At 38.1% G+C, this 21,401-nt stretch overlaps 3 protein-coding genes and 1 long non-coding RNA gene across 15 annotated transcripts in view; 2 read left to right on the top strand and 2 right to left on the bottom strand.

The window, feature by feature from the left end:
• The window catches only part of dclk1a (doublecortin like kinase 1a), a 36,440-nt gene extending 25,313 nt beyond the window's left edge, over positions 1 to 11,127 (top strand). For both annotated transcript variants that reach the window (XM_089017710.1, XM_089017711.1), the window contains exons 13-17: positions 37 to 133; positions 218 to 298; positions 452 to 556; positions 10,548 to 10,621; positions 10,731 to 11,127. In XM_089017710.1, coding sequence (XP_088873836.1) covers positions 37 to 133; positions 218 to 298; positions 452 to 556; positions 10,548 to 10,621; positions 10,731 to 10,788 — 415 coding nt within the window. In that variant the 3' untranslated portion in view covers positions 10,789 to 11,127. The remainder of the gene's footprint in view (positions 1 to 36; positions 134 to 217; positions 299 to 451; positions 557 to 10,547; positions 10,622 to 10,730) is intronic.
• Positions 7 to 13,001, bottom strand: LOC148886710 (uncharacterized). Of its 4 annotated transcripts, none has more exons than XR_016117943.1 (4): positions 12,869 to 13,001; positions 10,844 to 11,718; positions 10,521 to 10,631; positions 7 to 140 (listed from the first exon to the last, which is right to left on the bottom strand). It is a non-coding gene; the product is annotated as an uncharacterized LOC148886710 (long non-coding RNA). The 4 variants fall into 4 exon arrangements; XR_016117945.1 differs by having other exon boundaries at positions 40 to 176; XR_016117944.1 differs by lacking the exon at positions 7 to 140 and adding an exon at positions 313 to 460.
• On the top strand, positions 12,621 to 15,421 carry rfxap (regulatory factor X-associated protein). The gene is made up of 3 exons (XM_089017721.1): positions 12,621 to 13,280; positions 14,065 to 14,175; positions 15,008 to 15,421. Exons 1-3 carry the CDS (start codon positions 12,873 to 12,875, stop codon positions 15,113 to 15,115), a joined length of 627 nt encoding a protein of 208 aa, XP_088873847.1. The 5' UTR covers positions 12,621 to 12,872; the 3' UTR covers positions 15,116 to 15,421.
• Positions 15,422 to 16,107: 686 nt separating this feature from the next.
• The window catches only part of smad9 (SMAD family member 9), a 9,564-nt gene continuing 4,270 nt past the window's right edge, over positions 16,108 to 21,401 (bottom strand). For 4 of the 8 annotated variants that reach the window (XM_089017716.1, XM_089017715.1, XM_089017714.1 and 1 more), the window contains 5 exons: positions 20,717 to 20,932; positions 19,624 to 19,893; positions 18,711 to 19,109; positions 17,681 to 17,937; positions 16,108 to 16,566 (listed from right to left, as the gene is read on the bottom strand). In XM_089017716.1, the coding sequence (XP_088873842.1) occupies positions 16,423 to 16,566; positions 17,681 to 17,937; positions 18,711 to 19,109; positions 19,624 to 19,893; positions 20,717 to 20,932 (1,286 nt within the window). In that variant the 3' untranslated portion in view covers positions 16,108 to 16,422. The remainder of the gene's footprint in view (positions 16,567 to 17,680; positions 17,938 to 18,710; positions 19,110 to 19,623; positions 19,894 to 20,716; positions 20,933 to 21,401) is intronic. The other 4 variants (XM_089017720.1, XM_089017717.1, XM_089017719.1 and 1 more) reach the window with 2 other exon arrangements.

Raw genomic sequence — 21,401 nt, forward strand, 5'->3', positions numbered from 1 at the left:
CGCCGGCGCTGACATCGTTGCGGATTTTGCTTTCAGGAGCAGCGAGGATCAGGAGGTTCTGTTTGACCAAATCCTGATGGGTCAGGTGGAGTTTCCTCTACCGTACTGGGACGACGTCTCCGATGGGGCCAAGGTGATTGCTTTGGAGGACATTTTGGTTCTTCTTAAATATTGACCTGTTTGGCATAGTTTGTTTAATTCTATATGGGGATTTCAGGAACTGATCCGATCTATGCTAGAAGTGGAAGTGGACCAACGGTACACGGCCCTGCAGGTCCTGGACCATCCGTGGGTCACTGTAAGAGAATTGACCTTTGGTCTAGGTGTCATTTTCTGAACTTTAGGTTCTTTTTTTTGGACATTATTCTCACATTTTCGACAATATTTCACATTTCCCGCATGAATTGATGATCACTTGTTGACTTGCGACCGGTTCTGCTTGCTGCTGCAGGATGAAGGCCTTTGTGAGAACGAACGAGAACTCTCAGTAGCAGGAAAGATCAAGAAGCACTTCAACACCGCACCAAAGGACAACGACAACATGCAGCTCATTTCGGTAAGGGGAGAATAGTAGTGTTTTAGCCGAAAAAAAAAAACACCATGTATAGTAAGGCATTTTTAGCTGGAAAAAAAAACGACCATGTATAGTAAGGCGTTTTTAGCCTAAAAAAACGACCATGTATAGTAAGGCGTTTTTAGCTGAAAAAAACGACCATTTATAGTAAGGCATTTTTAGCTGAAAAAAACGACCATGTATAGTAAGGCGTTTTTAGCCGAAAAAAACCACCATGTATAGTAAGGCGTTTTTAGCCCAAAAACGACCATGTATAGTAAGGCGTTTTTAGCCGAAAAAAACGACCATGTATAGTAAGGCGTTTTTAGCCGAAAACAACGACCATGTATAGTAAGGCGTTTTTAGCCGAAAAAAACGACCATGTATAGTAAGGCGTTTTTAGCCGAAAAAAACGACCATGTATAGTAAGGCGTTTTTAGCCGAAAAAAAAACATCATGTATAGTAAGCCGTTTTTAGCCCTAAAAACCACCATGAATAGTAAGGCGTTTTTAGCCGAAAAAAACGACCATGTATAATAAGGCGTTTTTAGCCGAAAAAAACCACCATGTATAGTAAGGCGTTTTTAGCCGAAAAAAACCACCATGTATAGTAAGGCGTTTTTAGCCCAAAAACGACCATGTATAGTAAGGCATTTTTAGCCGAAAAAAACGACCATGCATAGTAAGGCATTTTTAGCCGAAAAAAACGACCATGTATAGTAAGGCGTTTTTAGCCGAAAAAAACCACCATGTATAGTAAGGCGTTTTTAGCCCAAAAACGACCATGTATAGTAAGGCATTTTTAGCCGAAAAAAACGACCATGCATAGTAAGGCATTTTTAGCCGAAAAAAACGACCATGTATAGTAAGGCGTTTTTAGCCGAAAAAAACGACCATGTATAGTAAGGCGTTTTTAGCCGACAAAAAACGACCATGTATAGTAAGGCGTTTTTAGCCCAAAAACGACCATGTATAGTAAGGCGTTTTTAGCCCAAAAATGACCATGTATAGTAAGGCGTTTTTAGCCGAAAAAAACGACCATGTATAGTAAGGCGTTTTTAGCCGAAAAACCGACCATGTATAGTAAGGCGTTTTTAGCCCAAAAAATGGCCATGTATAGTAAGGCGTTTTTTGCGGATAAAACGATCATGTATAGTAAGGCGTTTTTTGCGGATAAAACGATCATGTATAGTAAGGCGTTTTTTGTCCAAAAAAAATGACCATGTATAGATAGTAAGGCGTTTTTATCCCAAAAATGACCATGTATAGTAAGGCGTTTTTTCTCCCAAAAAAACCACCATGTATAGTAAGGTGTTTTTAGCCCAAAAAAATAACCATGTATACTAAGGCATTTATAGCCCCCAAAAAAACCACCATGTATAGTAAGGCGTTTTTAGCTGAAAAAAACGACCATGTATAGTAAGGCGTTTTTATCTGAAAAAAATGACCATGTATAGTAAGGCATTTTTAGCCCAAAAAATGACCATGTACGACTATGCTTTTTTTTTTTGGACAAATTTGTATATGACGACCTTTAGGGTGGTATTATGTGTTCAGTCAAGCAGCACCACTGTGGCTGACTCGTTATGACATAGGCTTAACAATGCTGGGGTGCAGGGTTCAAAACCAGGTTGTGACCATGTATAGTTATTTGTTTAAAACAAACAAATAAAATTAAACCACCATATTTTTAGGGCAAAAAAACCACCATGTATAGTAAGGCGTTTTTAGCTGAAAAGAACAACCATGTATAGTAAGGCATTTTTAGCCAAAAAAACGACCATGTATAGTAAGGCTTTTTTAGCTGAAAAAAAAACGACCATGTATAGTAAGGCGTTTTTAGCCCAAAAAATGACCATGTATAGTAAGGCGTTTTTAGCCGAAAAAAAAACGACCATGTATAGTAAGGCATTTTTAGCCAAAAAAACAACCATGTATAGTAAGGCATTTTTAGCCGAAAAAAACGACCATGTATAATAAGGCATTTTTAGCCAAAAAAAACAACCATGTTTCGTAAGCTGTTTTTAGCCGAAAAGAACGACCATGTATAGTAAGGCGTTTTTAGCCGAAAAAAAACGACCATGTATAATAAGGCGTTTTTATCTGAAAAAAATGACCATGTATAGTAAGGCATTTTTAGCCGAAAAAAACGACCATGTATAATAAGGCATTTTTAGCCAAAAAAACCAACCATGTATAGTAAGCTGTTTTTAGCCGAAAAAAACGACCATGTATAGTAAGGCGTTTTTAGCCGAAAAAAACGACCATGTATAGTAAGGCGTTTTTAGCCCAAAAAATGACCATGTATAGTAAGGCGTTTTTAGCCGAAAAAAAACGACCATGTATAGTAAGGCATTTTTAGCCGAAAAAAACGACCATGTATAGTAAGGCATTTTTAGCCGAAAAAAACGACCATGTATAGTAAGGCATTTTTAGCCGAAAAAAACGACCATGTATAATAAGGCATTTTTAGCCAAAAAAAACAACCATGTTTCGTAAGCTGTTTTTAGCCAAAAAGAACGACCATGTATAGTAAGGCGTTTTTAGCCGAAAAAAAACGACCATGTATAATAAGGCGTTTTTATCTGAAAAAAATGACCATGTATAGTAAGGCATTTTTAGCCGAAAAAAAAACGACCATGTATAATAAGGCATTTTTAGCCAAAAAAACCAACCATGTATAGTAAGCTGTTTTTAGCTGAAAAGAACGACCATGTATAGTAAGGCATTTTTAGCCGAAAAAAACGACCATGTATAGTAAGGCGTTTTTAGCCGAAAAAAACGACCATGTATAGTAAGGCGTTTTTAGCCCAAAAAATGACCATGTATAGTAAGGCGTTTTTAGCCGAAAAAAAAACGACCATGTATAGTAAGGCATTTTTAGCCGAAAAAAACGACCATGTATAGTAAGGCATTTTTAGCCGAAAAAAACGACCATGTATAGTAAGGCATTTTTAGCCGAAAAAAACGACCATGTATAGTAAGGCATTTTTAGCCGAAAAAAACGACCATGTATAATAAGGCATTTTTAGCCAAAAAAAACAACCATGTTTCGTAAGCTGTTTTTAGCCAAAAAGAACGACCATGTATAGTAAGGCGTTTTTAGCCGAAAAAAAACGACCATGTATAATAAGGCGTTTTTATCTGAAAAAAATGACCATGTATAGTAAGGCATTTTTAGCCGAAAAAAAAACGACCATGTATAATAAGGCATTTTTAGCCAAAAAAACCAACCATGTATAGTAAGCTGTTTTTAGCTGAAAAGAACGACCATGTATAGTAAGGCATTTTTAGCCGAAAAAAACGACCATGTATAGTAAGGCGTTTTTAGCCGAAAAAAAACGACCATGTATAGTAAGGCATTTTTAGCCGAAAAAAACAACCATGTATAGTAAGGCATTTTTAGACGAAAAAAACGACCATGTATAGTAAGGCATTTTTAGCCGAAAAAAACGACCATGTATAGTAAGGCGTTTTTAGTCGAAAAAAACGACCATGTATAGTAAGGCATTTTTAGCCGAAACAAACGACCATGTATAATAAGGCGTTTTTATCTGAAAAAAACGACCACGTATAGTAAGGCATTTTTAGCCGAAAAAAACGACCATGTATAGCAAGGCATTTTTAGCCGAAAAAAAACGACCATGTATAGTAAGGCGTTTTTATCTGAAAAAAACGACCATGTATAGTAAGGCATTTTTAGCCGAAAAAAACGACCATGTATAGTAAGGCATTTTTAGCCGAAAAAACGACCATGTATAATAAGGCATTTTTAGCAGAAAAAACTACCATGTATAGTAAGGCGTTTTTAGCCGAAAAAAACGACCATGTATAGTAAGGCATTTTTAGCCGAAAAAAACGACCATGTATAGTAAGGCATTTTTAGCCGAAAAAAACGACCATGTATAGTAAGGCATTTTTAGCCGAAAAAAACGACCATGTATAGTAAGGCGTTTTTAGTCGAAAAAAACGACCATGTATAGTAAGGCATTTTTAGCCAAAAAAAACGACCATGTATAATAAGGCGTTTTTATCTGAAAAAAACGACCATGTATAGTAAGGCATTTTTAGCCGAAAAAAACGACCATGTATAGCAAGGCATTTTTAGCCGAAAAAAAATGACCATGTATAGCAAGGCATTTTTAGCCGAAAAAAACAACCATGTATAGTAAGGCGTTTTTATCAGAAAAAAATGACCATGTGTAGTAAGGCGTTTTTAGTCGAAAAAAACGACCATGTATAGTAAGGCATTTTTAGCCGAAAAAAACGACCATGTATAGTAAGGCATTTTTAGCCGAAAAAAACGACCATGTATAGTAAGGCATTTTTAGCCGAAAAAAAAAACGACCATGTATAATAAGGCATTTTTAGCCAAAAAAACCAACCATGTATAGTAAGCTGTTTTTAGCTGAAAAGAACGACCATGTATAGTAAGGCATTTTTAGCCGAAAAAAACGACCATGTATAGTAAGGCGTTTTTAGCCGAAAAAAACGACCATGTATAGTAAGGCATTTTTAGCCGAAAAAAACAACCATGTATAGTAAGGCATTTTAAGCCGAAAAAAACGACCATGTATAGTAAGGCATTTTTAGCCGAAAAAAACGACCATGTATAGCATGGCATTTTTAGCCGAAAAAAACGACCATGTATAGTAAGGCATTTTTAGCCGAAAAAAACGACCATGTATAGCAAGGCATTTTTAGCCGAAAAAAAACGACCATGTATAGTAAGGCGTTTTTATCTGAAAAAAACGACCATGTATAGTAAGGCATTTTTAGCCGAAAAAAACGACCATGTATAGTAAGGCATTTTTAGCCGAAAAAAAACGACCATGTATAGTAAGGCATTTTTAGCCGAAAAAAACGACCATGTATAGTAAGGCGTTTTTAGTCGAAAAAAACGACCATGTATAGTAAGGCATTTTTAGCCGAAAAAAACGAGCATGTATAATAAGGCGTTTTTATCTGAAAAAAACGACCATGTATAGTAAGGCATTTTTAGCCGAAAAAAACGACCATGTATAGCAAGGCATTTTTAGCCGAAAAAAAACGACCATGTATAATAAGGCGTTTTTATCTGAAAAAAATGACCATGTATAGTAAGGCATTTTTAGCCGAAAAAAACAACCATGTATAATAAGGCATTTTTAGCCAAAAAAAACCAACCATGTATAGTAAGCTGTTTTTAGCTGAAAAGAACGACCATGTATAGTAAGGCATTTTTAGCCGAAAAAAACGACCATGTATAGTAAGGCGTTTTTAGCCGAAAAAAACGACCATGTATAGTAAGGCGTTTTTAGCCCAAAAAATGACCATGTATAGTAAGGCGTTTTTAGCCGAAAAAAAAACGACCATGTATAGTAAGGCATTTTTAGCCGAAAAAAACGACCATGTATAGTAAGGCATTTTTAGCCGAAAAAAACGACCATGTATAGTAAGGCATTTTTAGCCGAAAAAAACGACCATGTATAGTAAGGCATTTTTAGCCGAAAAAAACGACCATGTATAATAAGGCATTTTTAGCCAAAAAAAACAACCATGTTTCGTAAGCTGTTTTTAGCCAAAAAGAACGACCATGTATAGTAAGGCGTTTTTAGCCGAAAAAAAACGACCATGTATAATAAGGCGTTTTTATCTGAAAAAAATGACCATGTATAGTAAGGCATTTTTAGCCGAAAAAAAAAACGACCATGTATAATAAGGCATTTTTAGCCAAAAAAACCAACCATGTATAGTAAGCTGTTTTTAGCTGAAAAGAACGACCATGTATAGTAAGGCATTTTTAGCCGAAAAAAACGACCATGTATAGTAAGGCGTTTTTAGCCGAAAAAAAACGACCATGTATAGTAAGGCATTTTTAGCCCAAAAAAACAACCATGTATAGTAAGGCATTTTTAGACGAAAAAAACGACCATGTATAGTAAGGCATTTTTAGCCGAAAAAAACGACCATGTATAGTAAGGCGTTTTTAGTCGAAAAAAACGACCATGTATAGTAAGGCATTTTTAGCCGAAAAAAACGACCATGTATAATAAGGCGTTTTTATCTGAAAAAAACGACCATGTATAGTAAGGCATTTTTAGCCGAAAAAAACGACCATGTATAGCAAGGCATTTTTAGCCGAAAAAAAACGACCATGTATAGTAAGGCGTTTTTATCTGAAAAAAACGACCATGTATAGTAAGGCATTTTTAGCCGAAAAAAACGACCATGTATAGTAAGGCATTTTTAGCCGAAAAAAACGACCATGTATAGTAAGGCATTTTTAGCCGAAAAAAACGACCATGTATAGTAAGGCATTTTTAGCCAAAAAAAACGACCATGTATAATAAGGCGTTTTTATCTGAAAAAAACGACCATGTATAGTAAGGCATTTTTAGCCGAAAAAAACGACCATGTATAGCAAGGCATTTTTAGCCGAAAAAAAACGACCATGTATAGCAAGGCATTTTTAGCCGAAAAAAACAACCATGTATAGTAAGGCGTTTTTATCAGAAAAAAATGACCATGTGTAGTAAGGCGTTTTTAGTCGAAAAAAACGACCATGTATAGTAAGGCATTTTTAGCCGAAAAAAACGACCATGTATAGTAAGGCATTTTTAGCCGAAAAAAACGACCATGTATAGTAAGGCGTTTTTAGCCGAAAAAAACGACCATGTATAGTAAGGCATTTTTAGCCAAAAAAAACGACCATGTATAATAAGGCGTTTTTATCTGAAAAAAACGACCATGTATAGTAAGGCATTTTTAGCCGAAAAAAACGACCATGTATAGCAAGGCGTTTTTATCAGAAAAGAATGACCATGTGTAGTAAGGCGTTTTTAGTCGAAAAAAACAACCATGTATAGTAAGGCGTTTTTAGCCCAAAAAATGACCATGTATAGTAAGGCGTTTTTAGCCGAAAAAAAACGACCATGTATAGTAAGGCATTTTTAGCCGAAAAAAACGACCATGTATAGTAAGGCATTTTTAGCCGAAAAAAACGACCATGTATAGTAAGGCATTTTTAGCCGAAAAAAACGACCATGTATAATAAGGCATTTTTAGCCAAAAAAAACAACCATGTTTCGTAAGCTGTTTTTAGCCGAAAAGAACGACCATGTATAGTAAGGCGTTTTTAGCCGAAAAAAAAACGACCATGTATAATAAGGCGTTTTTATCTGAAAAAAATGACCATGTATAGTAAGGCATTTTTAGCCGAAAAAAAAACGACCATGTATAATAAGGCATTTTTAGCCAAAAAAACCAACCATGTATAGTAAGCTGTTTTTAGCTGAAAAGAACGACCATGTATAGTAAGGCATTTTTAGCCGAAAAAAACGACCATGTATAGTAAGGCATTTTTAGCCGAAAAAAACGACCATGTATAGTAAGGCGCTTTTAAAAAAAACGACCATGTATAGTAAGGCATTTTTAGCGGAAAAAAACAACCATGTATAGTAAGGCATTTTTAGACGAAAAAAACGACCATGTATAGTAAGGCATTTTTAGCGGAAAAAAACAACCATGTATAGTAAGGCATTTTTAGTCGAAAAAAACGACCATGTATAGTAAGGCATTTTTAGCCGAAAAAAACGACCATGTATAATAAGGCGTTTTTATCTGAAAAAAACGACCATGTATAGTAAGGCATTTTTAGCCGAAAAAAACGACCATGTATAGCAAGGCATTTTTAGCCGAAAAAAAACGACCATGTATAGTAAGGCGTTTTTATCTGAAAAAAACGACCATGTATAGTAAGGCATTTTTAGCCGAAAAAACGACCATGTATAATAAGGCATTTTTAGCAGAAAAAAACGACCATGTATAGTAAGGCGTTTTTAGCCGAAAAAAACGACCATGTATAGTAAGGCATTTTTAGCCGAAAAAAACGACCATGTATAGTAAGGCATTTTTAGCCGAAAAAAACGACCATGTATAGTAAGGCATTTTTAGCCGAAAAAAACGACCATGTATAGTAAGGCGTTTTTAGTCGAAAAAAACGACCATGTATAGTAAGGCATTTTTAGCCGAAAAAAACGACCATGTATAGCAAGGCATTTTTAGCCGAAAAAAAAACGACCATGTATAGCAAGGCATTTTTAGCCGAAAAAAACAACCATGTATAGTAAGGCGTTTTTATCAGAAAAAAATGACCATGTGTAGTAAGGCGTTTTTAGTCGAAAAAAACGACCATGTATAGTAAGGCATTTTTAGCCGAAAAAAACGACCATGTATAGTAAGGCATTTTTAGCCGAAAAAAACGACCATGTATAGTAAGGCATTTTTAGCCGAAAAAAACGACCATGTATAGTAAGGCATTTTTAGCCAAAAAAAACGACCATGTATAATAAGGCGTTTTTATCTGAAAAAAACGACCATGTATAGTAAGGCATTTTTAGCCAAAAAAAACGACCATGTATAATAAGGCGTTTTTATCTGAAAAAAACGACCATGTATAGTAAGGCATTTTTAGCCGAAAAAAACGACCATGTATAGCAAGGCATTTTTAGCCGAAAAAAAAACGACCATGTATAGCAAGGCATTTTTAGCCGAAAAAAACAACCATGTATAGTAAGGCGTTTTTATCAGAAAAAAATGACCATGTGTAGTAAGGCGTTTTTAGTCGAAAAAAACAACCATGTAAGGCATTTTTAGCCGAAAAAAAACAACCATGTATAGTAAGGCGTTTTTATCAGAAAAAAATGACCATGTGTAGTAAGGCGTTTTTAGTCGAAAAAAACGACCATGTATAGTAAGGCATTTTTAGCCGAAAAAAAACGACCATGTATAGTAAGGCATTTTTAGCCGAAAAAAACGACCATGTATAGTAAGGCATTTTTAGCCGAAAAAAACGACCATGTATAGTAAGGCATTTTTAGCCAAAAAAAACGACCATGTATAATAAGGCGTTTTTATCTGAAAAAAACGACCATGTATAGTAAGGCATTTTTAGCCGAAAAAAACGACCATGTATAGCAAGGCATTTTTAGCCGAAAAAAAAACGACCATGTATAGCAAGGCATTTTTAGCCGAAAAAAACAACCATGTATAGTAAGGCGTTTTTATCAGAAAAAAATGACCATGTGTAGTAAGGCGTTTTTAGTCGAAAAAAAACAACCATGTAAGGCATTTTTAGCCGAAAAAAAACGACCATGTATAGTAAGGCGTTTTTATCTGAAAAAAACGACCATGCATATACATGGTCGTTTTTATCTGAAAAAAACGACCATGCATATACATGGTCGTTTTTATCTGAAAAAAACGACCATGCATATACATGGTCGTTTTTTTCGGCTCAAAATGCCTTGCTATACATGGTCATTTTTTTCAGATAAAAACGCCTTACTATACATGGTCGTTTTTTTCAGATAAAAATGCCTTACTATACACGGTCGTTTTTTTTTCGGCTAAAAATGCCTTACTATACATGGTTGTTTTTTTCCGCAAACAATGCCTTACTATACGTGGTGGGGTTTTTTTTCGCAAAAAATGCCTTACTATATACATGGTCATTTTTTTTCAAGCTAAAAACACCTTGCTATATATGGTCATTTTTTGGGCTAAAAACGCCTTACTATACATGGTCGTTTTTTTCGGCTAAAAATGCCTTGCTATACATGGTCGTTTTTTTTCGGCTAAAAATGCCTTACTATACATGGTCGTTTTTTTTAGATAAAAACGCCTTATTATACATGGTCATTTTTTTCAGATAAAAACACCTTATTATACATGGTCGTTTTTTTCGGCTAAAAACGCCTTACTATACATGGTCATTTTTTTTCAAGCTAAAAACGTCTTACTATACATGGTCTTTTTTTTCGCTTAAAAATGCCTTACTATACATGGTTGTTGTTTTTTTTCTAGCTAAAAACGCCTTACTATACATGGTCGTTTTTTTTCAGCTAAAAACGCCTTATGGTCATTTTTTTCATCCACCCGCACGAAGACAAAAACTACGCATAAAACATTTCTCATGTTTACTTACTGTTCTTGTTTCTGTTTTCTGTGTCAGTTGGACGGAAACTTTTCTATGCAGCGCTCCGGCTCATTGGATTTCCACCAGCATTCGGCCATGTACTGGATCAGGTACGCCAACCTAAAACATATCCACACACCCCGACACCCTGAGAAAAGCCACATCTAAACAAAACAGAGAATTCAAATGTCAAGTTTTTTTCTTCTTCTCATCTCTCAGGCCGCCCCTGTTGATCAGGAGAGGTCGCTTCTCGGACGAAGACGCCACTCGGATGTGATGACTTTTGCAAACCTGTCAAAAATTCTCCCACCAAAATGCCAACCCCGACTCACCCCTTCATGTGACTCTGACGGCATCTCCATCAACGGCGAAGATGGCGAGGACGCCTTGCTGGAGTTCCTGTTGTGATGAAAAATGATGCAAAAAAAAAAACTAATTATGAAGCAAAACTGAAATGAAGACAATTCGTCTTTCCAAGGGGAGACGGTTGCTGTTTTTTTTTTTTTAATCTATATTTATCCAGGTTGCCTCATCCATCATCTGTCTTTCCCTTCTACCATGGAACATCTTTGGCAATATGGACCTATGAACTTCATCTTGTTTTTGTACACGCATACATACAGTACATACAACACATAAAGTACATACATACAGACTACACATACATACATACATACATACTACACATACATATACATATACATACATACATACATACTACACACACATATACATACATACATACATACATACATACATACATACATACATACATACATACATACATACATACATACATACATACATACATACATACGTACATACATACATACGTACATACATACACACGTACACAGAGTACATACACACGTACACACAGTACATACAAACAAACGCAGTATACAAACTGACACATCATACCTATTTCCCTTTTTAATGTTATCGATCAATATGGTGGCAGGAAGTACAGTCGGTGTTCTTCGCAGTAGACCAGCGTAGACTTTGATGATTTAAAAAAACGTGACGTAAACGCTTTGAACAAAGAACAAAGACAAAGTCATCAGTATTGCCAGTGACGTTGACGGACGGGTGCCACGTTCGGTTGCCATTCGTACTTTTGACTTTCGCTTCATTCACTGCTGGTGTGTAGCAAACATTGATGTCAAACACATGCAGAACCAGCAGCATTTAAGTGGATTTGCACCATCTGGAAAAAAAAAAAAACTTCATTCATTGTCTTTTTGTTTTTGTTTTTGTTTAGCGGAACAGACATAAAGTAGCTTCTAATAATGTATATTACCTGTTCAAATAAATGTTTTTTTTTCAGTATTGACGAGCAAAAAGAAAGTTATTTGTAAAGAACATGTGATCCGGTTTGGTGTTTAAATGGTGAAACATCAGACTTTGAAGTCAATGATGGTGAGTCATCGGAATTCACTGCACACACAATGACAAAAATAAAAATAAATAAATCTAAATTCGTTTCCATTTTACATTATCGACCATATGCTGTAAAATTTCAATGTTATTATCAATCGGATCAAACTGGTCTTTGAAAGAGCCGTGGAGGTGACCAAATTGACTCTAAAATGTCCGCCTTAAAACAAAATGGCAGACTTGCGGAGTCTTAACAAAATGGCAGACTAAAAAAACACTCTTACTTACACTTAAAAAACACTTGAAAATATATTTCGCATTATGTTGAATTCAATTCTAATATAATAATTATTATTACAAAGTACAGTACAGTACTGCATTTACTATATTGAAATTTAACATGCGTATGCCATATTATGTACAATAGGGGGCGCGATAACGCATGAAGTTGTTTGGGGTAACTCGTAAGTAGTGATGGGAATTCCGGCTCTTTCAAGAGACCCGGTTCTTTTGGCTCGGCTCACTAAAACGATCCATCTCTCTACCTTAACAACCCCCCCCCCCCTCTCCCTTCTCCTCACTGCTGCGTGTGTCTATAATTCTCCCCTCCCTACTCTACCACGGATATTGACCAATCACGTGCTGCTTTAACCGAAGACTGGGGGCGGGGAATAGAGGACAACAAAAAAGTCGGCTTCCTTTTAGGAACCGGCTCTCTTCGTTCACTTCAGATATCCGGCTCGTTCGCGAACGACACATCACTACTAGTAAGATACGACGAAGAAGAAGGGCTGTCAATGGCTGTCATATTATTAGAAACGATCACGTCACATAATGTGTTGTATTTATAAATAGTCGCTTTAAATCTTATTTAAGTAAGAACGTAAAATGATCCCGAATCACGACTAACACAGACAAACTTGAGGCTAGTTAGCCACCGCGCGCGTGTCGTTAGCATCTCGTAGCTCCTTGCAACTTACCAACATGAGCGACGACGAAGCTTCGGTTCGTAAGGACGCCTCGAAGGCCATCCTGCTCACCAAGGACGGCCAGCGTTATATCGTAGGCGACAGCCGCGACGTGATCACGCTCATTCCCATGGAGGCTACCGACCTGGTGGACCTGGACGACGCCGACGAGGAGAGCGACGTACTGGACGCGTCGGACGCGCGAGACGGCGCCGGAAGCCCCGAGGAATTGAATGACGACGAGGCGTCAGAGGGCGACGGCACCGTGCCGAAGCAATGCACCTACGACGGCTGTACCGAGACCACCACGCAGGTGGCGAAGCAGCGAAAGCCATGGATGTGCAAGAAGCACCGGAACAAGATGTACAAGGACAAGTACAAGAAGAAGAAAAATGACCAGGCCATGTCTACCAACAAAATTGATGTACAGTAAAACCCCAGATATCGCGGATTTACATTTTTTAGTGGGGGGGGGGGGGGGTATGATGCTATATTTATATAATAATAATAATAATACATTTCATTTATAAGTGCCTTTCAAAACTCTCACGGTCACTTTACAGTCACAAGATACATTTTTCTGTGGGTGAGCAGCGGCAGCCACACACGCCAGTGTTCACAACCCGGAAGTAACTCAAATAAATAGAAAGCTCGCTATATAGCTAATACATAGCTAGCTAGAGAGCCGGCCAGGGAGCTAGATCGCAAATAGCTAGCTAACTCGAATAATTGATAACTAATAGCTAGCTAGATAGCTTATAGATAGCAAATACAGTATATAGCTAGCTTGGTAGGCAGCTCGCTAGCAAATAGATAGCAAATAGAATGTCTTTAGGAGAAATAAATGAGTTTCTCAAACTGAGAGTTTTGAGTCCTATGAAGGTTTGATGCATCACATCCAATTTTTGGAACTCATTAGTTTTAGCTAGCGAGCTAGCATATGAGCAAAATTAATAACAAAGGCAGTTTAAGAAAAATAAATAAAATGCGCCAGCGTTCACTCAACCCGGAATAACTCAAATAGCTAATAGATAGTTAGCCAAATAGCTAACTAGACAACATGCCAGCTATTAGATAGCTAGCTAGTTAGACCAAAATAAAAATTAAATAAAATAAAGTCGCAAAGCTGGCTAGCTGGCTGGCTATCTAGCTAACTCTATTGTTCACTCTCACTGCCAAACTAACTAACGTCTTTTATTTGGTTTCAGGACAACTGCGAAGAGCGTCCCGTGTCTGTCAACAAGCAGCGTTTGGGGGTCATGGGGGACCGGCCGGCCAGACCCTCCCTCATCGAGCAGGTGCTCAACCAAAAAAGACTGGTAAGTCATCACAACTCTTGGATGGCTACCTGGCTAGCTAGCTGTTAGCTAAATATTAGCTAGCTTTCTGTCTATTTTAGTTACTTTGGGGTTGAGTGAACGCTGGCGCGTGTGGCTGCCACTGTTCACCCGCAGAAAAACTTCTCCTGTGACTGTAAAGTGACCTTGAGAGTTTTGAAAGGCGCCTAGAAATGAAATGGATTATTATTATTAAAAAAAAAGTGTCCAATTGTTGGCTAAAATGGCTGGCTGTTGGCTACCTGGCTATCTATTAGCTATTTATTTGCTATTCAATAACTAGCTATCAAGCTGTCTATCTAGCTAGCTAGCTGCCTCGCTATGTATTTGCTATCTAGCTGGCTATCTGTTAGCTATAGCTAGCAATTAGCTAGCTAGCTTTCTATCTATTTGAGTTACTTTGGGGTTGAGTGAACGCTGGCGCGTGTGGCTGCCGCTGCTCACCCACCGAAAAGTGTCTCCTGTGACTGTAAAGTGACCTTGAGAGTTTTCAAAAGCGCAAAGAAATGAAATGTATTATTATTATTATTACTATTATAAAAAGTGTCCAATAGTTAGCTAAAATGGCTGGCTTTTGGCTATCTATTAGCTATTTATTCGCTATGCAATAACTATCTAGTTGTCCATCTAGCTAGCTGCCTAGCTATCCATTTGCTATCTAGCTGGCTATCTGTCAGCTATAGCTAGCTATTAGCTAGCTATTTTAGCTATTAGCTAGCTAAAATGAACTTATAAAGCACACATTTTCATGATACAGTAATGTAATAGTATAGTTTGACTTTTCGTCCTCATACGTTGTTGTGTTGGCATCCAGTCACTGCTGAGGAGCCCCGAGGTGATTCACTTCCTGCAACAACAGCAACACAACCTGGCCGTGCAGAGTCGAAGTGTGGCGCTGCAGCACAACTTCAGCGGCTGTTGACGCTCCTAATATTCAGTTACATTATTATTTATTGTATTTAGAGTTGAAAATATGTCATGGTGTTTTTGTGTGTGCTGATGTTAACTCATTCACTGCCATACACAAATTTTTTTCGGGAATTGAAAATGTTGTATAGAGCGCCATTCCCGAATTTGTTTGGATTTTTTGTTTCTTGTTGATAAAGCGTGGGCTATGACCTCTGGCAATGTTTTTGTTTTCCACGAGGGGGCAGCATTTCCTTTTTTTTTGCATGTTAGCACTTTGCAGCTATTGTTAAAGCACAATATAAACCAATATTGCATTGTGTTTTGGACGGCCGCCCTCATTTCAAGCTCATATAACTCCACACCCATATCATTTAGGAATTAACTATTTTTCTGATGAAAGAAGAGAGTCTATGGTTTCTTACGCTGCATTGAATGTTTATATAGCCCTAAAACTCAATATTCTGCGGGTCCTGGCATTCAAGTGACAATGACAAAAACCCTGGCACTGAAGTGGACACAATCTAGCTGGCTGGCTATTAACTATCTATTAGCTAGCTGGCTGGCAATTAGCTAGCTCACTATCTGTTTGAGTTACTTCCGGGTTGAGTGAACGTTGGTGCCTGTGGCTGCCGCTGCTCACCCACAGAAAAACATATCATGTGACTGTAAAGTGACCTTGAGAGTTTTGAAAGGAAATTAAATGCTAGCCAGTTAGCTCATACATAACAAATAGATAGCTAGCATATGAGCAAAATTGGTAACAAATGCAGTTTAAGAAAATAAATAAATAAAGTCGCAAAGTGAAAATGCTTTCTATTTGCTATCTATTAGCTAGCTATTAGCTGGCTGGCTATCTAGTTAGATATCTGGCTAACTATTAGCTATGTATTAGTGAGCTAGCTTTCTATCTATTTGAGTTACTTCCGGGTTGAGTGAACGCTGGCGAATGTGGCTGCCGCTGCTCACCCACAGAAAAACTGATCCAGTGACTGTAAAGTGACCTTGAGAGTTTTGAAAGGTGCTTAATGAAATTAAATGTATTATTATTAAAATAAAATAAAATGACCAAATCTCATTTTAACCTCGAAAAAAAAACATTTAATATAAGTAGAAACAAACATTGGTCGGGACATTAAAATAATATTAAAAGCCAAATTAAACACACAAAGAAGCGCCGCGTGTCTCGAAGTGCTGTACGGATGCACAAGCAAACCAACAAAGCCAAAATGAAAATCAGTCTCACAGTAAACAAGGACCACATCCTGGAAGCTTCTTGAGGAGGGGGCGTGGGGGGTGTGGGCGACGCCACCCACCCGTTTTCTACGACACGGACGAGATGGGGTTGTGGGGTGAGCCCATTTGGGTGAGCACCTTGTCCAGCCATTGCAGGGGACCGTGTAGGTGCACCTCGATCCAGCAGGGGGTGCTGGTCACATCCTGACGGTGGTACTCAGCACCCCAACCCTAGAAGAAGAAATATATAAAGCTCACAATTCTATTTTGACTCACATGTCATTCAAACAAAACTCAAAAGAATATAATAATAATAATAAAGATAATAATACATTTCATTTTTAAGTGGCCTTTCAAAACTCTCAAGGTCACTTTACAGTCACAGGATCAGTTTTTCTGTGGGTGAGCAGTGGCAGCCACACGCAACAGTGTTCACTCAACCCGGAATAACAGATATATAGAAAGCTAGCTAGCCGATATATATGATATGTTATTAAAATATGTGATATGTTATTATATGATATTATATGATATTATATTATATATTGTTATATTATTTTTTTTATATTATATTACATGATATTAATGACATATTAATCACATTATATTATTAATTATACTATATTAATTACACATTATATTAATCACGTTGCGTTATGTTGTTATATTATATTATATTATATTATATTTGTGATATATTTTGTTATATTTTAAATATTAAATTGTATTTCATTGTTATTTTTATATATATATTTTTTTTTATATTATATTATATTTTATAGAAAATATTGCGTTTTAGTACTACGTAAACATTCAATGTAGTGTAAGAAACCTGAGACTCTTCTTTTATCAGAGTTAATTCCTAAGTTATATGGGTCTGGAGTTATTTGAGCTTGAAATGGGGGCATCTGTACAAAATATAATAGTGATACCTTGGCTTACAAACTTAATTGGTTCCCAGACACAGTGTGTAAGGCGAAAAGTGTGTATCCCAAACATTAATTTCCAATAGGAAATCATTAAAATGAGAATAATCCGTTCCCATAAAACAAAATTTTCTCCTTTCTACCATTTACTTGTTTGAAAAACGGGCTCGTTTACGAACGACACATCAGTCATTGTTGCGCTCTGTATGTATCCCGAAAAATAGTTCGTATGCCAAGATGAAATTCTCGTGAATTTAACGTTCGAAAGCCGAAAGGTTCATTAGCAAAGGCGTTCGTAAGCCGAGGTATCACTGTATAAGGCGCACCTGCGTAGGGTCATTTTTTTGAAGGAAATCAAGGCTTTTGGGTGCGCCTTATACACCAGAAAAATACGGTAAACTATAACCAGCACGTCCTACCTTGACAAAACTCATGCGGATGGTGCACATTTTGGTGAGCTCGTAGACCACCTCGAAACCGTGGTTGACGGACTGGGCGAGGAGCTGCGCAAAAAGTTGGTTGTTGAAGATCTTCAAGCTGCAGCCGCTGGGGATCTTGCAAACGGTGGTGGCGTGGAAGCCGTGCTGGAAGTTGCAGTTGCGGCTCTGCACGAACACGCTGCTGTCGCTTAAGCACTCGGCGTACACCTCGCCGCCCACGTAGTACAAATGCAGGCCTGGGAGAGCCACGGGGGGGGGGAGGGTCTTTTAGGTGATTGATGACCTCACAACAAATCCATGTCAAAAACTATCAAGGTCGAATTTAGCAACACGGAAAAGAGGTCTGACCAGCGATTTATCGGCAGGCCCACGCAAGAAAAAAAACAAAACCCAAATACATTTGGGAATGGGATCTATTCGCTAGCTAGCTGGATATCTATTCGCTAGCTAGCTGGCTATCTAGTCGCGATCTGGTAGCTGGCTATCTATTAGCTAGCTAGCTGGCTGGCTATCTATTAGCTATCTAATGGCTAGCTAGCTAATTGGCTGCCTAGGTATTGGCTATCTATTAGCTAGCTAGTTTTTTTTATTTATCTGAGTTATTCCGGGTTGAGTGAACGCTGGCACATGTGGCTGCCGCTGCTCACCCACAGAAAAAAACTGATCCAGTGACTGTAAAGTGACCTTGAAAGTTTTGAAAGGGGCTTACAAATGAAATGTACTTATTTTATGGATAATAAATGTGTTATTTAATTTTTATTTTTATCATTATTATAAGGGGCACCTTCAATGAATGACATATTAAAACATTTCCATACATAAGGCGCACCGCATTATGAGGCGCATGGTCAGCTTTTGAAAAAAAAAAATATTTTAGGTGCGTCTTATAGTGCAGAAAATATGGTCATTTAAAATGTTGATATGTGACATGTAAAATAATAATAATAATAATAATAATCATCATCATCATCATCATCATCATAATAATAATAATAATACATTTCATCACCTTTGCCGATGTGTCGCCGCGTATGCTCGATGGTAGAGTTGCGGTTGACGTTGGAAAGCAGTCCGAGGCAGAATCGGTTCTTGTTATTGGACGGATCGGTGAAGCCATCCACCAGCACGCTACGTGACGACGCGTGGAAAGTTTCGCCCACTCGGTTGTTCAACTCGTAGTAGGCGATGGAGCACCAATACTCGGGTTCCTCGTAGCATACGGGACGCAAATCTGGAAGGAGGATGGAAAGTGTTAAAAAAAAAATATCTGGTGGTGGTGCTTGATAAAAGACAAACTTGCCTCGATGTGGCGCGGAGAAGGTGAGCTTGGTGGTTTCCGTGGAGTTGCCAGGTTTCACGTCCTCTTGCGGGTGCGACTCCATCATGCTATACGGCGGAGGCGGAGTCTCTGAAAGGGGGGAAAAAAGGCAAACAGGAAGTCCTGAACTACCATGCTAATCGTACATAAATTCCAATTACAGTGATACCTCAGCTTACGAATTAATTGGTTCCCACAAAATGTGTCTTCCAAACATTGATTTCCCATAGGAAACCATTAAAATAAGGACAATCCGTTCGCAGATCCCCATAAAACATAATTTTCTACGAAATAAGCCTTAAAACAAGACAAAATATACCTTATTTTCTGTATAATAAATGTGCTATTGTATTGTAAGTAATGAAATAAACTGTGCTGTACATAATAAAGTCGTTTTATTTACTTTTGTGATGGTTGTTGTTGCCTCTTGATGATATCCGAGAGAAGTTGCCGTGCTTTCTCGGCGTTAATACCCTCACTCACACTCACCCGGAACTTTTTTTCCTGTGAGGCGCTAATGCTAAACATCATCCTGTCATCACAAGACAGTCGGAATTTTGAGCCCGATCCGTTTAAGCAGCAAATTAGCCGCTTATTTTCTTACCTGCAATGTGGTAGGGGCTACCCGGCTCAGCGGAGCTGCATGGGGAGTCGGGGTAACCCTGTGAGGCGGGCGAGCGTCCGTGGGACGAGGAGGACGGCGATGAGGATGAAAATGAGGACGAGGAACCCGGTAACGGCGGGAAAGAGTCCGGAAAAGTGGCGTTCTGCGGCATCAGAGGCTCGTTGTGCAGAGAGGCGTTGCGGAATTTGGCTAGCAGGCTGTGCTGAGGGTTGAACTCGCTGTGGCGGGGCACCAAAACGGGCGGCAGAACTGGTTGGAAGAACAAAAATGGCAAAGAAAATTGTACAATAATAATAATCCATTTCATTTGTAAGCGCCTTTCAAAACTCTCAAGGCCACTTTCCAGTCACAGGATCAGTCTTACTGTGGGTGAGCAGCGGCAGCCACATGCGCAAGCGTTCACTCAACCTGGAATAACTCAAATAAAAAAAGTAGCTAGCTAGCTAACAGATATCCAGCTAGCTAGCTAGTAGATAGCCAGCTAGCTAGCTAATATATAGCAGGCTATCTAGCTAGTAGATAGCCAGATAGCTAGCTAGTAGATAGCCAGCTATATAGCTAATAGATAGCTAGCTATCTAGCTAATAGAGAGCCAGCTATCTAGCTAATAGATAGCCAGATAGCTGGCTAATAGCTAGCCAGTTAGCTATCTAGCTAATAGATAGCCAGCTATCTAGCTAATAGATAGCCAGCTATCTAGCTAATAGATAGCCAGCTATCTAGCTAATAGATAGCCAGCTAGCTGGCTAATAGATAGCCAGCTAGCTAGTTAGCTAATAGATAGCCAGCTAGCTAACAGATAGCCAGCTATCTAGCTAACAGATAGCCAGATAGCTAGCTAACAGATAGCCATATAGCTAGCTAGCTAATAGATAGCCAGCTAGTGAACGCTGGCGGATGTGGCTGTCGCTGCTCACTCAAAGAAAAACTGACTGTAAAGTGACCTTGAGAGTTTTGAAAGGTGCTCATAAATGAAATGTATTATTATTATAAAAAAACAAAATGAAAAAAACTCGAATAAATTGCGTCTCTATGTCATATTTTGCCCCCGTTGAGGCAGACTTCATCTTACCTGGCGTTTCGACACGTCGGTAGTGGTACGGATTGACGCAAATGTCCTTCTGCTTGGAGCCGAAGGGAAATTCGCAGCAGTCGAGCGCTTTGAGTTCGTGGTGAGACTGAAGATCGGGCCAGCGCCACACCCGACAGTAGATGACATGCGGCAGGCCTTTGCGGTGCGACACTTGCAGCCTCCCGTCGAGTGAGCGGGGGATGGTCACGCACTTGCCTGGCAAAGGAGTAAATAATCTTATTGTTATTATTGATTATTATACATTTCATTTATAAGCGCCTTTCTAAAGTCTCAAGGATACTTTACAGTCACAGGATGTTTTGCTGTTGACAACATGAGGATGAAAGTGACACTTGCTGTTTGGACATAGGTCAAGTCAGGGATGTCAACACACAAAAAAAAAACATTTGGGTTGTCATAAATCAATTAGAGGCCATAAATATATGAATACATAATATATATATATGGTATGAGTGGTTGTATTCGGGTGTTATAAATCTAGAAGCATTTCATTTGTGTATAGACGTTGGTTTACCTCTTTACACCTCAATCTAATATCAAAACATTAACTCATTCACTGTCAAACGATGCGCAAAAATGTGTCCACTCCAGTGCCAGGGTTTTTGTCATTTTCACTCAAATTGGAGGACCCACTAAATATTGAGTTTTAGGACTACGTAACGTG

Source organism: Hippocampus bargibanti, linkage group LG16 (assembly GCF_051943395.1).
Source record: "Hippocampus bargibanti isolate YZ-2025 linkage group LG16, ASM5194339v1, whole genome shotgun sequence".
Classification (NCBI taxonomy): domain Eukaryota; kingdom Metazoa; phylum Chordata; class Actinopteri; order Syngnathiformes; family Syngnathidae; genus Hippocampus; species Hippocampus bargibanti.